At 44.1% G+C, this 18,038-nt stretch overlaps 1 protein-coding gene across 2 annotated transcripts in view; it reads left to right on the top strand.

Annotated features, from left to right (window-relative positions):
- The window catches only part of LOC138784709 (maternal DNA replication licensing factor mcm6), a 105,077-nt gene that overhangs the window by 40,269 nt on the left and 46,770 nt on the right, over positions 1-18,038 (top strand). For both annotated transcript variants that reach the window (XM_069960367.1, XM_069960366.1), the window contains exon 8: positions 12,079-12,220. In XM_069960367.1, the coding sequence (XP_069816468.1) occupies positions 12,079-12,220 (142 nt within the window). The remainder of the gene's footprint in view (positions 1-12,078; positions 12,221-18,038) is intronic.

Below are 18,038 nucleotides of genomic sequence, written 5' to 3'. Positions count from 1 at the left end.
GTGGAAAAATGCAAGTGCTATGGCCTTTTAAACACAAGGAGGAAAAACCGAAAATGCAAAAATGAAAATTGGCCCCATCCTTAAAGGGTTAACCACTTCATGACAAGGTTTGCTTTCACTTTATAGTTCTCATTTTTTTCCTCCTCCGCCTTTTTAAAAAAAATCAACAGTACTCCTTGCACAATTAGCTTTTTTTATATATATATATATATATATATATATATATATATATATATATATATATAAATTTTTTTTTTTTTTTTTTTTTTTTCACACACATTGATAACTATATTTCTATAGTACTTCGCTTGTACTTACATTTTATTGTGCATTTTAATTAACGTAATTATCATGATGTATATAGTGTATGTATGTGTACTCGACTGCTTGTTTCGAGTAACGATCCCCATTGAAGTCAATGGGAGACTCGAGCATTTTTGCAGGGTTCGGTAGAGGGAAGGTCGTGTTAAAACCTGTCAACCTCAGAAATTGATGGAAACACAACGGAAATGGACAGGAAACAGCAGGGGCAGCATGTATGCTTGCCTCTGAGGCTGCCTAATGGCACCATTGTGTCTAATTCTGTGCAACAGCCTGGTTAAAACAGAGGTAGGCATATGGACCAAAACTCAGCCTGACACAGCATGGCAGTGAGAACACAGGGAACCATTAAAACAGAGGTAGCATATCATGAACCAGCCAAAAATTCAGCCTGACACAGCATGGCAGTGAGGACAGAGTGAACAAGGTAGAAGCGGTAGCCAGTGAGCCTTACAAAAATTATACCAGACCTAGCATGGCAGTGAGCACACAGAGAACCATTAAAAGTGCGGGAGGAAGCAAGTGAGCCCACTCAAAAATTAGAGTCCAGGGGCTGGGATATTTAGTCGACACGAACCCGGGTGCTGACAGCTAACTGGCTAGGCCAGCTGTCAGTCACCATTCACTATCAAGGGTACATTTGATGCCTCTTGACCGGGGGTAGTGAGGCCACGGCTAGACCAAAAAAATAAAATTAAACAGCTGGCTGGTTGCCGGGGGCACGATCAGCTGGCCCCCGGCAACCAGTCCCGCTTCTCCGCAGACGTAGTGTGACGTCAGGCAGTGAGGACACATAGAACAATGCAGTCTTCTTAAGAGGCCCTGGAATTTGAGAACACTGGGAACCATTAAGACAGAGGTAGCCTATCATGAACCAGCCAAAAATTCAGCCTGACACAGCATGGTGATGAGGACAGAGTGAACAAGGTTGAAGCGGTAGCCAATCAGCCTCCCCAAAATTAGGCCAGACACAGCATGGCATTGAACACACAGAGAACTATTACAAGTGAGTGAGGAAGTAACTGAACCACCACAAAATTAGGCCAGACACTGCATGGCATTGAGCACACAGAGAACTATTACAAGTGAGTGAGGAAGCAACTGAACCACCACAAAATTAGGCCAGACACTGCATGGCATTGAGCACACAGAGAACCATTACAAGTGAGTAAGGAAGCAAGTGAGCCCACCCAAAAATTGGAGTGTGTCCAGGGGTTGGGATATGTAGTGGACATGAACTCAGGTGCTGACAGCTAACTGGTTAGGCCTGCTGTCAGTCACCACTCACCATCAAGGGTACACTTGATGTCTCTCGACCGGGGGTGGTGAGGCCCCGGCCACAGCTAGACCAAAAAAAATAAAATAAAACAGTTGGCTGGTTGGTGGGGGTGCGATCAGCGGGCCCCGGCAACCAGTCCCGCTCCTCCGCAGACGTAGTGTGACGTCAGAGCATTGCAGTGAGGACACAGAACAATACAGTTTTCTTAAGAGGCCCCGGAATTTGAACGAATACACTTTCAATCCTTTAAAGAGTCTCTAAGAGACAGCAAGTGTGTTAGCCTGTGTATTAAAAAGACAATCCTGCCTTCAAAAGGGCTACTACAACATCCAAGGAAGGAAAGAAGCTACTGGTAAAAGGCCTGGTCAATCCTGCCTTCAAAACGGCTAAAACATCAAAGGAAGGTAGAAGGTGCTGTTCATCAGTTTGAGAGCAGTCTGTTGGCGCTTACCCATGGCAGTGCTGCGGCGCGTAAAACGAAAATATCCGGATTATGGCTAGATTTAGCCTCACACCCTCATGCAGTTGTGCATGAGAGGCATCTCTTTGGAGGTAGGGACGAAGAATAACAATACAGTCTTCTTAAGAGGCCCTGGAATTAGAACGAATACACTTTCAATCCTTTAAAGAGACTCTAAGGGTAAGTTCACACTTACCGGATCCGCAGCTGATTTTCTGCGGCAGATCCGCGGCAGATTTCATTTAATTAACTGAACACAGCATGAAATCTGCACCATCAAATCTGCTGCAGATCTGCTGCGGATCCTGTAGGTGTGAACCCACCCTAAGAGAGGGCAAGTGCTGTAGCCTGTGTATTAAAAAGACCTGGTCAATCCTGCCTTTAAAAAGGCTACAACATCCAAGGAAGGTAGACGGTACTGGTGAAAGGCCTGGTCAATCCTGCCTTCAAAACGGCAAAAACATCCAAGGTAGGTGCATAATCTAGCCTGATTATGGCTAAATTTAGCCTCACACCCTCATGCAGTTGTGCGTGAGAGGCATCTCTTTGGAGGTAGGGATGAAGAATAACAATACAGTCTTCTTAAGAGGCCCCGAGCTAAAAAATGAAAGGACGGCAGAGAACACCCGCAAGTTGACATCCACAGATTGTCTGGTACGAAATGGACAACACAAGGATGCTAAATTTAGGATACACCATTATCACTATCTTTTCCTTTGAACAGTGGCGTGTATCTTGGAGATATAATAGATGACCAGACAGCCCTGCAAAATTGCACTTGAATTGAAGTCTATTTGATTTTAAAACTTAAATTGAAGGTTAGAAAATAAAAAAAAAAATAAAGTGGCCATTACTGGCCGTTAGATGAGGCAGGCGTGGAACCTCACAAAAATTAGGCCTGACACAGTAGAGTAAGAGTAAAAAAAAAAATAAAAAAAATAAAACAGCTGGCTGGCTGGCCGGGGCGCGATTGGTGGGCCCCCAGCAACCAGTCCCGCTCCTCCGCAGACGTAGTGTGACGTCAGAGCATGGCAGTGATGACACAGAGAACCATTAAAAGTGAGGTAGCAAGTCAGCCTCCCCAAATTAGGCCTGACATAGCACGGCGGTGAGGCACAGAGTTTCATTAAAGCAAAGTTATCATTTGAACCAACCCAAAATTTAGCCTGACACAGCATGGCGGTGAGAACACATGGAACCATTCAAACACTGGTAGCATATGGACCACCCAAAAACTTAGCCTGACACCACAGACCCAGACCAAGATGGACAGTACAATTATGGCTAGATTTAGCCTCACACCCACATGCAGTTGTGCGTGAGAGGCATATCTTTTGGAGGTAGGGACAAAGAATAACAATACAGTCTTTTTAAGAGGCCCCGGAATTTGATTTGAACGAATGCATTCACCTTCAATCCTTTAAAGAGTCTCTAAGAGAGAGCAAGTGTCTATTAAAAAGACCTGGTCAATCCTGCCTTTGAAAAGGCTACAACATCCAAGGAAGGTAGACTGTACTGTTGAAAGGCCCGGTCAATCCTGCCTTCAAAAAGGCTAATACAACATCCAAGGAAGGATAGAAGCTACTGGTGAAAGGCCTGGTCAATCCTGCCTTCAAAACGGCTCTGACATTCAAAAAAGGTAGAAGGTACTGGTGAAAGGAATGCAGAGGAAACCCCTAAGATAAGATGACATCCGCAGATAAAATGGTTCGAAATGGACAAGACAAGGAAGGTAAATTGAATTTGACTATGAATTTGACTCTAGTAGTTGGTAACATTCCCTGCATCGTGTGACTCCCCACTTCTCCCCCCACCGTTTTGAGTGGTAAGGGCAGGCACACCAGTAGTCAACATGGATGCCAGTTGAGGCCCAGCAGTAGCCAGCATGGAGGCAAGGGCAGGCACAGCAGTAGTCGGCAGTAGTCAACATGGATGCCAGTTAAGGCCCAGCAGTAGCCAACATGGAGGCAAGGGACAGTTAAACGCTGCACTTGGACACCTTGCTGGAGGGTGTGTAGGGCGGCAGGCCCTTGTGCCTGGGGCCTGGGCGGGGCCTGACAGAGCCAGCGTCTGACACAGGGGAAGGAGCAGGTGTGCCACTTGCACTCACTGAACAGCCTTTGTTCCACTGAGTGTGGTGTTTAGCATTCATATGCCTGCGCATGCTGGTAGTGGTTAGGCTGGTAGTTGTGGCTCCCCTGCTGATCCTGGCATGGCACACGTTGCACACTACAGTCTGTCGGACATCCACAGTTTCTTTAAAAAACCTCCAGACTTGGGAACATCTAGCCCTGGGCACGGGAGTTTGACTCCGTGAAACAGTGGCTGATCTACTCTCTCTGCCCCTGCTTCTCCCTCTGCCCACTGCTCTTCTTCTTCCAACCGGTCCTGCGGGTGAACTTGCCTCCCCCTTAGAAGCACGGTCTTCACTAGGCTTATCCACCCAGCTCAGGTCAGTCACCTCATCCTCATCCAGCTCTTCCTCCAATTCCTCACTCTCCTCCTCACTTTGAATTACATCCATGACCGCAACCTCACTGTCTGACAAACGGGTCTCATCGTCATCATCTGACACCTCTTCCAACCCCGCTTGCAAGTCCCCACTCTCATCACCCACTGACTGCGTGAGATTCATAGTTTGGGCATCAGGACAGATCAACTGCTCCGGTTGCTCAGACTCGGGGAAGGGTCCAGAAAAGAGTTCCTGGGAGCGTGGTGGTGGTGGCTCTGAATCCCTCCTTTCCCTGGAGGGGCCAGGCTGGGGGAAGGAGGCTGAGCTACTGGAGTAAGGTTTCCACTCCCTTGGGTAGCGTGGGTGGACTGCGTGGAAGACTGGATGGTGGATAAGTTACTGGACACATTATCCGCTATCCATGTGATCACCTGTTCACACTGCTGCGGTTTCAATATCTGTCTACCATGAGACCCTGTGAGTTGGGAAAGGAAGCTAGGGACTGCACATCTGTGGTGTGCCACTGCTCCCAACTCAACAGGTACTGCTGTCACCCTGCCCTAAACCACGCCCTCTGCCAGCTGCTTCGCTTGGAACCCCACGCCCATGCCCTCGTCCTCGACCCTTACCCCTGGGGTTCACTATTTTATGGACACTGCAAAGTATGGAACTTAGATAGGCCTTGCGTATGAAATACAGAAATCAGGAAAAATACTTGTGGTCCCACTAGTTTTGGGGGTCTGTGGCATACAATCCAGTAGTGATTGCACCTATACACACTCTCCTGACAAAATCTATCAATAAACAGTGAAGTTCTATGCAGGTGTACTACAACTCCCAGCAATACAATGTAGTACAGCAGCACCACCAGCCACTAAATCAAGAGTACTGAGCACTTCTTAGGGGTCTGAATGCAACACCTAATGTCCCCTTTCTGCCAGCAGCTGGTCACCACAGTGTGCTTCTGAAATCGTGGTAGCAGCCAACAGTCTGTAGTAATACTATTAAAAAATTATTTGAAGCCCTTTAACCCTTTAAGGACATGGCCCATTTTCGTTTTTATTTTTCGGTTTTTCCTCCTTGTGTTTAAAAGGTCATAGCACTTGCATTTTTCCAGCTAGAAACCCACATGACCCCTTATTTTTTGCGTCACTAATTGTACTTTGCAATTACAGGCTGAATTTTTGCATAAAGTACACTGCGAAATTAGAAAAAAATTCAAAGTGTGGTGAAATTGAAAAAAAAAAACGCATTTCTTTTATTTGGGGGAAATGTGTTTTTACGCCATTCGCCCTGGGGTAAAACTGACTTGTTATGCATGTTCCTCAAGTCGTTACGATTAAAACGATATATAACATGTATAACTTATATTGTATCTGATGGCCTGTAAAAAATTCAAACCGTTGTTAACCAATATACGTTCCTTAAAATCGCTCCATTCCCAGGCTTATAGCACTTTTATCCTTTGGTCTATGGGGCTGTGCGAGGTGTCATTTTTTGCGCCATGATGTGATCTTTCTATCGGTACCTTGATTGCGCATATACGACTTTTTGATCGCTTTATATTACATTTTTTCTGGATTTGAAGCGACCAAAAATGCACAATTTTGCACTTTGGGATTTTTTTGCGCTGACGCCGTTTACCGTACGAGATCAGGAATGTGATTAATAGTTCGGGCGATTACACACGCGGCGATAGCAAACATGTTTTTATTTATTTATTTGTTTACTTTTATTTAAAACCTCGGAAAAGGGGGGTGATTCAGACTTTTATTAGGGGAGGGGGCTTTTTACTATTAACACTTTTTTTTTTTTTTTTTTTTTTTTTTACACATATACTAGAAGCCCCCCTAGGGGGACTTCTAGTATATACACTTGGATCTCTCATTGAGATCTCTGCAGCATAGATATGCTGCAGAGATCCATGAGATCGGCACTCGTTTGCTTTCGGCTGCTGCAGCCGAAAACGAACGAGTGCCGAGCCGAGGACGGCGCCATCTTGGACGCGTCCCCGGCCGGCATCAGTAACGGAGATCGCTCCTCCGGGACAAGTTCCCGGAGGAGCGATCTCCCCCACTAGACCCCAGGGAAACGTTGCCTCCGGTAATCGGAGGCAGCTGTCAACTTTGACAGCTGCCTCCGATTAGCTAATTAGCGGGCACGGCGATCAGACCGTGCCCGCTAATAGCAGCGGTCCCGGGCTACTCGCGGCACCCGGGATCGCGGCACTTCAAAGCGGGGCCGCCGCGCGGCCCCGCTTTGAAGTGCAAGTGAGGACATATGACGTACGCATACGTCCTATGTCCTTAAGAGGTTAAAAGGGCTGTTTGTATTGCTAGTATTCCCTGCCTACTGGAACGCTAAATCCTACACTGACGCTCTCCCTGACCAGCAGCAGCTCTGTCCCTGATCTCTCACAGCATGCGTCTGAAGAGAGGTCTGCCAGCTGCGCGTTTTTATATGGCAGGGTCATCACCAATCGCTGCTATCGACATGTATGGGTCCCACGTGATCGCAGGATGCACCAAAGAGTCTCCTGCATGTTTATTGGCTGAGAAATAGTGCCCAAACTTACAGGAAATGGATGAGATTTTCTTGAGTATCGCGAGATGCATGTTCGCTCATCACTAAGTGTAATAAAATGCACATTGAAAGAAATACAAATTCATTGGATCTGTTTCAATGCTAATTTATAAAACCGCTATGCCCCTTCAAATGGGAGTATCTGTGCTCTAACTTTGCACAACCTCTCTGTCCCTCCTCCCTGCCCTCCTCATCAAGGGGGAGGGTGATTTACAGACTTGCAGCGGTCTGAAAGATCCGCTGCAAGTATGAATTCACAGGGAACTGCCAGGACCTTGGATTGTAATGGATCCCATTGCAAAACTCACAGCAAGATTTTCGCTGTGATCCGTCCTTTGTGAAGCTGTGCTTAAGAGGTTTGGACAGTATGTAAAGAGATTACTGCAATAAAATCTTGTTTTTGTACAATTGTGTTGAAATGGAACACTCACAGGAAAGGAATGAAGTGGCTTAAAGTATTGACCCCTTTGAATTTTTTGGTGCTTTGCTACCTCACAAACTGGAATTAAAATAGAAGGGTTTGCATTATTTACTCTACAAAAACATGCTAGGAAATTTAACCCTTTAGTGCTGCAACTAGTTTGGGGCTTTAATAATGAAGCTAAATTTTCAAAATCTGAGCTGTCTCACTTCATACAGTTACAGCGCTGTAATGTATTAACGTATGCTAATGATTTTTGTGACATCATGCTTTATATTAGGGGCAAAAAATTTTTTTTGGGGGGGACATAACATCATGAAAAAACTAAAAAATTTATTTCTTTTTCCAGTATTTTAAATATCAAACATACGCTATTAAGTGTGCGGTAATAATAATTGTGTTCTCTGGTTTACTACGATTGCATTGATCCCAAATTAGTTTTTTTTTTTTTACCATTACCACCTTGGCGCAATAGAAACTGTCACCACATTTCAAGATCTGTAGCGTTCTTATCTTTCGCACAACAATAGTGGTTTTGGCTTTTTTTTTTTAGCGGGAAAATGTTTAGTGTTTATTGATACCAGTTGTATACATAAATAAAAAATACGGTAGTGCAGTGTATTGCTTATGTCAGCAATGAGCTGACAGGCAATTTACACAGCCATGCCTTTTGGAATGTGCATAAGAGCCTGTGGAGCCTCATTTAAGAGTCTCAAAACACAGGACTAGCCAGCTATCCCTCCAGGAAGGGCACAGCTAAGAGGCGGCTCCTGTAGGATAACCACCATATTTAAGGGGTTATCCAGCGCTACAAAAACATGGCCACTTCCCCCTACTGTTGTCTCCAGTTTGGGTGGGGTTTTGAAACTTGTTTCATTGAAGTAAATTGAGCCTAATTGCAAACCGCACCTGAACTGGAGACAACAGTAGGGGGAAAAGTGGCCATGTTTTTGTAGCGCTGGATAACCCCTTTAAGTAGGACTATAAGGATCCATTTACACAAAGTAAATCGTTAGCAGATAATCTCAGATATTAGGGCAAAGCAAGAAACAGACTATAAACCGAGGTCAGATCATAAAGGAAAGCTTGAGATTTCTCCTCTTTTCAAATCCATTCCTGGCTTTGGCTTCAAATCTTTGGCAGATAATATTTGTGTAAATAGACCCTTAGTCAATGTAATGACAAGGGAAAACCCAAGGCCAAGTATCCATCCACAGACAGCTGTTTCACGGTGTTTCCCTTCATCAGTGATGCGGCCCCCATTCAAGGACTGTGTTATCTGCCGCCTGAGGCAAAGACTTCACCTCACCTCATGGCAGATACGGGCCTGCTAACCTGTACGAGTTGTGCAAAGGAACAGGCAAAACTCTTACACTTGTAGCACACTCCTCCACTGCTGCTTGCTCTCGGTCACTCACCGGAGAATCTGGAGCCAAGTGCAGGTGTATTAGCATATATCCATAAATTGCTTGTGTAGCCGAAGTATATTGCAACAAGTCCGTCACATCACAGACTGACTTGTGAAAAGGAAAAAAAACTTATTCCAAACACTGGTTTTGGTTCTATATTATATATCAGAGCCTTCCCCAGGCATGAGGTGAGGAATATCTGAGAAAGGTTAACGTGGTGGGGTGATTTACACTGTTTGCAAATGGTAACCAAGAGCCTCATTATTTTTGTGTCATTTTTGTTTTTGTTTTTTTTTTGGGGGGGGGGGCTGCTTTTCACTATTTTCATGTCTGCAGTGGGTCTGTATCTTGCCATTGTGTTAAGCTGTTGCATGTTTTTCTGATAAAATATAGAACCAAAACACTTTGCTTGGAATAAGAGGTTTCTTTATTTTTATTTTTTATAAGTCCATCTGATTTGACCACATATAGCTAATTGCAATACAATTCGCATAGATGAGTGGTTTATAGATATATGCTTGACATGTGTTGATTGAGCTCAGCAGTGATACCTATTACAGGTACTGACTCATGATAATTGTATAAAGGAGCTAAAGAGCAGCAGCTAGCATATTTATCACAAAGTAAGGATACAGGAGCCAGTGCTGGCAGCAAGACTGGAGCTCTGGGCTAACAAGACAGCAGGTGAGCTGGATGAACATATGCATACACCCTCACACACGGTCTATGTAGCACAGTGGCTTATCTTTTTATTCTTTATTACATTTGTATCCCCACCCCTGTTTCCGGCCCCTGAGACCTCCCGATGCGGCCCGCAGCTCCCCTGTGATGCGCGCCGCTCTGGAGGAGGAAGGAGCCGGCATACACAGCATCCTCCGGTGTCTGTGACAGCTGCCGGATACAGGAGGATGCTGTCTGTGCCGGCTTCTTCACCAGCAGAGCGGCGCGTGTCTTCAGTCTCCTGCGGGCCGCGCAATGATGTCATTTCAGCGCGCGCCGCCTGCAGGAGAAGACCGGCACAGAGGAGCTGGGACAGAAGAGGACCTGGACAGCGTGGGAGCGGAGGAAAGGTGAGAGGGATGTTTATTTTTTTTTTATTTGGGGGTTAACAAGTCCACCAGGGACATGCCTGATGGGGGTGATAACTAGGCTTCCAGGGACATGCCTGATGGGGGTGATAACTAGGCTTCCAGGGACATGCCTGATGGGGGTGATATCTAGGCTACCAGGGACATGCCTGATGGGGGTGATAACTAGGCTACCAGGGACATGCCTGATGGGGGTGATAACTAGGCTACCAGGGACATGCCTGATGGGAGTTAACTAGGCTACCAGAGGCATCACTGGGGGGGTTAACTAGACTACAAGGGGCATCACTGGGGGTTAACTAAAATAGCAGGGGCACTGGGGGAACAATACTTTGCCTTGCTCCATGTGCTGCAAACCCACGCTACTAACTGCCGCGCACAGTATGCGGCCCTCGAATGATTTTATTAATGCCCGACCGGCCCTCGACATGGAAAAGGTTCCCCACCCCTGTTCTAGGAGGTGCTGTGTTTTATTACTTTGATTTTCCAGAATGGAGGTCTGAAAAGCAAATGTCAGTGTGACACTGAGCTAGAGCTGCTGTGCTGGACTCTGTCGCCCCCTGGCTTTAGTTCCTAATAAAGCAATCTTTGCCAGGAAAGTGATCTAGATTTAATTTGTTTTAAAAAGTCTGGAAACAAAGTAGTGGATCCAACACTTCCACATATACTTTTAATTCTTGTTTAGTTTAAAAAAAAAACGAGACCCATATTGGCAAAAGAGGGGGATATTGGCAAAAAAAAAAAGTTTTTACATATAGAAACTGGTGCTCTATTATCCAAACGAAAAATGTTCTCAAAGTGTTTAAATTTTAAGAACGATCGTTTGTTTCATTATTAATCATTGATTGGTGTTCTCAGAATATCTTTAGTAATTTCTTTTGTCCATAACATTTTTAGGGCTCTTTACAAGTTGCTATATATTGGTGGTTCCTATTTTAAATGTTTCTACCTGCACACAGTATATATTTTCATGTTGTAACCTCCCCCTAAAGGTGTGTGTGTGTGTGTGTGTATATATCTTAAAAAAAAAGTGTGTGTGTGTGTGTATTTATATATTCCCCCCCCCCCCCCCCCTTTTTGGTACATGTACACACTTTTTTCATTCCTCGTAGACTCTTTGGAACGTGAAAGGTGGAATATGATTGGTTGCTAGGGTCGTTTAGTGTCTATTGCGTCCCCCCCCCCCCCATATTGTATTAACTAGATTATATCCATTCGGATCTTAAAATTAGGAATGATAGGATCTATACACACACACATCTCTAATGCAGCAACAGCAACTTTACACATACATGCCTGCTGCGACTTAGACATTCAGTTCAATGTTTTTGCTTCACACACAGCTGAAATAATACAGTTTTTTATCATGTTATTGATTCCACAACTTCAAATGGCCATACATGTTGTTTTAATTATTGCAAGGCTTTAGACATAACGAAGCGTGCATGAGGGAAACGCGTCGCCAGCCGGAGCACTTCCTAATATGGGTGTCGTTTTTAAACTAAACATGAATTAAGTATTATGTTTTAAAAGTTTATCTCTTCCACTTGGAAGTGCTCGATCCACTACTTCTTGTTTTCGGAAATTTTGCTACAAGTGGGTTGCCACCCAGGATCCGTGCACTCGCTACTTACAAACTTTGGTCCCGGACAACAACAGGTGAGCTGAAACCCGAACTTCATCTGATTATTTGCTTTAGGCTATGTTCACACTACGTATATTTGAGGCTCTATGTTTGAGGCTGTATAGCAACCAAAACAAGGAGTGGATTGAAAACACAGAAGGGCTCTGTTCACATAATGTTGTAATTGAGTGGATGGCAGTCATTTAATGGCAAATATGTGCTGTTATTTTAAAACAACGGCTGTTGTATTGAAATAATGGAAGTTATTTACATTGTGTGGACAGAGCCTTTCTGTGTTTTGAATCCACTCCTGGTTTTGGTTGCCATGAGGACCTGACATGAGGACCAAATACTGCCTGAAATATACATAGTGTGAACCCAGCCTAAAAAAGTAACTAACTTTAACATGCTGCTTAAATGTATTTTTCTGTGGTTTCCTAGGTAATGATGAAATAAAGCGAGGTGTACTTCTAATGTTGTTTGGAGGTGTACCTAAAACAACGATGGAAGGTACCTCTTTGAGAGGTGATATCAATGTGTGCATTATTGGAGATCCAAGCACATCTAAAAGCCAGTTTCTAAAGTAAGAACTGAATATTTTTTACGGAACTTATAATATTTATATTATTATAATAATTATATAATTATATTATATATAATTATATTATATTTATTATATAATAAATATATATATATATATTTTATTTATATTTATTTTATATATATATTTATTTTATGTGTATATATATTTATTTTGTGTGTGTGTGTGTGTGTGTATATATATATATATATATATTTTTTTTATATATATATATATATATTTTTTATATATATATATATGTATGTATGTGTATATATATGTGTGTGTGTATATGTATGTGTATTTATATATATATATATATATATATATATATATATAATAATTTTTATATAATTTTTTTTTTAAATACCTTTCACCTTTTATTTAGTGGGTCAGAACAAATAAAAGACCCAATTTATATAACCTGATTTCTTTCTATTAATTTAAGAAAAAGTATTCTGACCCCCGTAATTTTTTGAATTTATTTATTTTTATTTTTATTTTTTGGACAGTCATTTCTGTTAACCTTTTTTAAAGGACCATATATTTTTGTTTAAACCTAAGAACATAGGGAAGGTATGTATTAGATACTGTTTTGCAAGTTTTCCCACTTACAAAGGATGGAGAGGTCTCGCATTTTTAATCATAGGTACACTTCAATTGTGAGTGAATCTATAAAAAAAAAGAGAAATCTAATTCACATTTTTTGATTTTCAAATCACTTTTTTGCATTTTATTGGATCAAAAAGTATTTGAAACAATAGAAAAACAGAACCTAATATTTGGTACAGAAACTTTTTTTTTTAAAGTTCAGATATATTTTCTGTAGTTTTTAACCAAGTTTGCACACACTACAGCAGGTATTTTGTCACACTTTCATGCCGATTTTTCAGGTTTCAGCTTCCTCCAAAAGATTTTCTTTTGGGTTCAGGTCTGGAGACTGGTTAGACCACTCCAGAACCTCGAAATGCTTCTTACAGAGCTACTCCCTAGTTGCCCTGGCTGTGTGTTTTGGGTCATTGTCATGCTGGAAGACCCAGCCACAACTTTATTCAATGCTGTTACTGAGGAAAGGAGGTTGTTGATCAAAATCTTGAGATACATTGCCCAAAAACAGCGCACTAACTGGCTGAGCAGGATGCCAGGGAACCAGAGAATTGAAATCCGCTAAGATGCAATACATGTAATGGCACCTACCACTGCAAAACAGCGACTGTCTGGGAATCTGGATTGTAGAGTGGGGGCTGCAACAGAATATGGACAGTGTGAGCAGCTATGGGGCACCTGGGAGTCCTGGATGGCCACCCATACTGCCCATATTATAGTATAATCCACATATAGGGGCGTTTTGGGTGGCAGCCCGGGGCCCTGAGCTCCTGGGGGGCCCATGACCACCCAAAAAGATTTATACTTTCAATGGTATACTGTCTCCTGGCTACACTTCTGCCATGATTTGCAAAAAAATCACAGTTTTTTTTATGGCAATTTTGCACAAATCTGGACATCATGACATTATCTATCCTGTACTATGAACGCCAGGCTAGTGCTTCCATAGTTACAGTGGGGTGGGGGGGCCCAGGCTTGGTGAACAGCCCGGGGCCTATGGTAAAGTTAATCCGCCCCTGTATATATGTATAATATATAATATATTATATTATATACACAGACACTTTACATGTGTATATTGTACTACCACACAGAAAGACAAATGACATAAATACATAATAGATGCAGAAACCCATGCTGTATAAATAGACAGATATACACTAGAATGCACACACATCACACAGTTACAAACACAGGCAGATTACACGCAGATCCACAATACAAGTTTACACACACAGAGGCATTACATGATATACAAATATGCCAACTAAACAGATACAAATGTGGTGAAGCCCCACTGGGAAGTGTGACCGGTCACTTGCCAGATGATCAAGTGTGACTCCACTGCAGTAGTGGTTGGTCAGGGAATAGCTCAGCCAGGTGTTATGCTGTCTTGATACCAGTGCCGGTTGGGCACACAGGTATGATGGCACACCTGCGTTTAGTTTAGTGAGGCTGGCTAAACCCTTTCCCCTGTGGTTAGTAACCCGATGGGCTATTTGTGGGTCCCTTGGGTACTTATCAAGGTGGTCTGGAGTGGAGCCATGACCCACCTGGACTATTGGTACCGCCACCCACAGAAAGGGGAGATGACCCAAGAAAGATGCAAAGACTGTGTTGGTGATTGGACAAGAATCAGAGTCCCATTACAATAAATAAACTCCTCTTTACTGCAGGAATACTTGATACAGTCATATGCAATAGGCTTTTGGCTTGATAAGATGCCTTGGACTTTTGGAACCAGATCTGTGCTGAGAGCTTGAAAGAGGACAGCCATGCTGACTGAGTTGCGTGCTGAGAGGTAGAAGAAGTTCAGAGAAGTAGAGAGGAGGATGTTGAGAGAGTCCCAACCCAAAGTAGTACTGTGCTCTGACGGAACTTGAGAAGTAGAATAGATAGAAATCCTTGAAAGCAGAAAGAATACTTCTGTCCGTGTTTTGGCTCTCTTGGTCTTTTCACCACCTATTGCCCACCAGTGTCAGGCGACCCGTCCTAGAGGGTGACACAAGCCCCAGACCTCATTACCTGGGATAAGCAGAGTAGCAAAGGTTTCCTGTTAACACCCGCGCTACGAGAGAGTGTACATAGGCTTCTAGCAAGGGATCTATCCGGATCAGTTCATATTTCTTCAGGATACTGTCCTGCACTTTTAGACAGGTTCTCGGTGTGGGCTGGCATGATAGGGGACATGTCCTCTCTAAGTGTGCGTTCAGCACTGCATAGTGTATAGAAGGGTTGCTTTCAATAAGAGTGCTCTTGTTTCCCATGTGCGTCTGTTCACTATCACACCTCAGACTACACCGGACACTGACTAGTTGTGTGTCCTCTAACGGGACCTGGCATAAGCCAGGGCTCGGCTTGACCGCTGTAGGGACTGTTCTGGCTTGTGTCCTTCCTCTACAGAATCCAAAGTAAGTTTCTCAAAGGTGTGGCTACACTTACACTCCCCATGTGACAACTTTCTACAGCATATGTAGCATGTGCTGTGAGTGGGTGAGAAGAGAGTGCAAGAAAAGAGAAGGATAGAGATGGGCAGAAAAGAGAGCTCTCATTGGTGCACAGATCAGTGACAATAACCCTTAAACTGCTACAGCTGTGCAAGACTTGGGCATACAGTACATATACTAGCGACATCTAGTGGTAAAACTTAACTAATACTTCACCACCACTAATACTTTGAAATACAGGCTTTTGTGAGAGAAGTAAAGACAAACATCCGTGGTGGGACATTACACAAACACATGCAGATTACATATATACCTCCATTAACACAAAAACAGACAAGTAACATAAATGCAGAAACACACATTACACAGATAGACCAATATGAACCCAGTCACACACACACACACTTTTTATACAAGCTGCTGGGGGGTCCACTTGTAAAGTGTCTGCTCTGGACTAGGACTGTGCAGCCTGCCGCCCCTCCCCCTCTACTTTGACTGCAGAGCTGTACAGCGGAGAGAACAGACCTATCTGCTGGATGGGAGGGGGAGGCAGGAGAGGGCCCACAGCGTCTGTCACCTGGGAGAGGGCACACTGGGTTACAGCTGCTGAGGAGGGAGACCGATGAGGGGTGAGGGGGTTCTGCAGCCTGTCCACAGAGAGTGCAGGGGGAGTGGATGAGTCCTGCTGATGCAAGAGACCAAAAGAATCATCAGCAACTCTCGTATCCTTCCCCCACATTCTCTATTAGCCAAGCTTTCTACAAAGTGTGTTGGAAGTGTGTGGGAGGGCCCCTGATGGCAGCCCTGCAGGAGTGATAGGCAGGATACAGAGCCACTGGCTCCTGACACTGAGAGAGCCACACATTGAACTGTGAGCGCTCACAGCGAGAGCCCCATATCCTCTGGAAGGATTTGCAGCACCTGCTGGGTGGCCGCGCGCTGCAAATGACAGCTCAGGGGGCCTGGTCCATTACAGGAATGGATACCGGGGTCCCTGATGAAGTGGGCCCCGTAGAAACAGCTACAGTGGTAGTCCTGCCACTGGCAGGAGGGCCTTTTAACCCCTTAGGGACCAAGCCTGTTTGGGCCTTAATGACCAGGCTAATTTTTTAAAATCTGACCTGTCTCACTTTATGCGCTTATAGCTCAGTGATGCTTTAACGAATGCTAGCGATTCTGAGATATGTCCTCTTTATTCTGGCTCCATTTCGTAAACATATTTCACTGTTTTAGGGAGTTACGGGGCTTAGAAGTGTATCAGCAAATTATCAAATTTTCATGAAATTTCCAAAACTGAGTTTTTTTAGGGATCAGTTCTTTTTTTAAGTTGATTTAGGAGGCTTGTATACTGGAAACCCCCATAAGTGACCCCATTTTGGAAACTAGACACCTTAAAGAATTAATCTAGGGGTATAATGAGCATTTTAACCCTACAAGGGGTTGGAGGAAAGTATTCAGTTAGGCCGGAAAAAAATGGAAAATAGAAATTTTCCAATAATATATTTGTTAAGATTAAAGTATCTCATTTTCTTAATAAACATGAGAGAAAATGCACCCCAAATGTTGTAACGCAGGTTCTCCTGAGTACAATGGTACCCCATATGTGGGCGTAAACCACTGTATGGGCACACAGCCGGGCTCAGAAAGGAAGGAGAGCCAATAAGCATTTCCAGTTCAGATTTTGCTGAAGTTTCTGAGTGCCAGGTGCGTTTGCAGTGCCCCTGTAGTGTCAGCAGAATAACCCCCCTCCAAAAGTCACACCATTTAGGAAAGTGCACCCCTCAAAGAATACATCTTGGGGTGTGGTGAGCATTTTGACCCCACAGGTATTAGAGGAAAGTACTCAAAAGAAGACAGTAAAAATGAAAAAATAGAATTTTTCCAATAACATGTTTGTTTAGTTTGAAATTTCTCAATTTCACGAGAAACAGGTACCCCATATGTGGGCATAAACCACTGTATGGGCACACAGCAGGGCTCAGAAGGGAAGGAGTGTCATTTTAGTTACAGGCAATATGTGGGTGTTTACTGGTTATCTGGGGTGGTAATGGACAATCTCGGGGTGTTTACTGGCTATCTGAGGTGGCAACAGGCAATCTGGTGGGGTTATGAGCAATCTGGGGTGGTTACGAGCTGTCTGTGCCAATCTGGGGTGGTAACGGTCAATCTGGGGTGGTTACGGGCAATCTGGGGGTGTTTACTGGCTGTATGGGGTGGTTACGGGCAATCTTGGGGTGTTTACTGGCTATATGGGGTGGTTACTGGCTATCTGGGGTGGTGATGGGCAATCTGGGGGTTTTCACTGGCTATCTGGGGTGGTAACGGGCAATCTGGTGGTGTTCACTGACTATCTGGGGTTGCAATGGGCAATCTGGGGTGGTGACAGGAAATCTGGGGTGGTGATGGGCAATCTGGGGTGGTTACAGGCAATTTGGGGTAGTTGCAGGCAGTCTGTGGCAATCTGTGGTGGTTACGGGCTGTCTGGAATGGTTATGGGCTATCTGGGGGGGATACGGGCAATCTGGGGAGGTTACGGGCAATCTGGGGAGGTGACTGGCAATCTGGGGTGGTTATGGGCTGTCTGGGATGGCTATGGGCTATCTGGGGTGGATACAGGCAATCTGGGGAGATTGCCTGTAATCTGGGGTGGTTACAAGTAATTCGGGGTGGTTACGGGTAATCCAGGGCACTTGACTTTGGTGACAGACGTAAAAAAGTGCCGGCACCATTTGGAACAAGCGATCAGTGGTATATAGTATATACCGCTG

This window comes from Dendropsophus ebraccatus, chromosome 2 (assembly GCF_027789765.1).
Source record: "Dendropsophus ebraccatus isolate aDenEbr1 chromosome 2, aDenEbr1.pat, whole genome shotgun sequence".
In the NCBI taxonomy this organism is placed as follows: Eukaryota; Metazoa; Chordata; class Amphibia; order Anura; family Hylidae; genus Dendropsophus; species Dendropsophus ebraccatus.
Note: the sequence above shows the minus strand (reverse complement) of the source record. Positions and strands in the feature narration are given on the sequence as shown.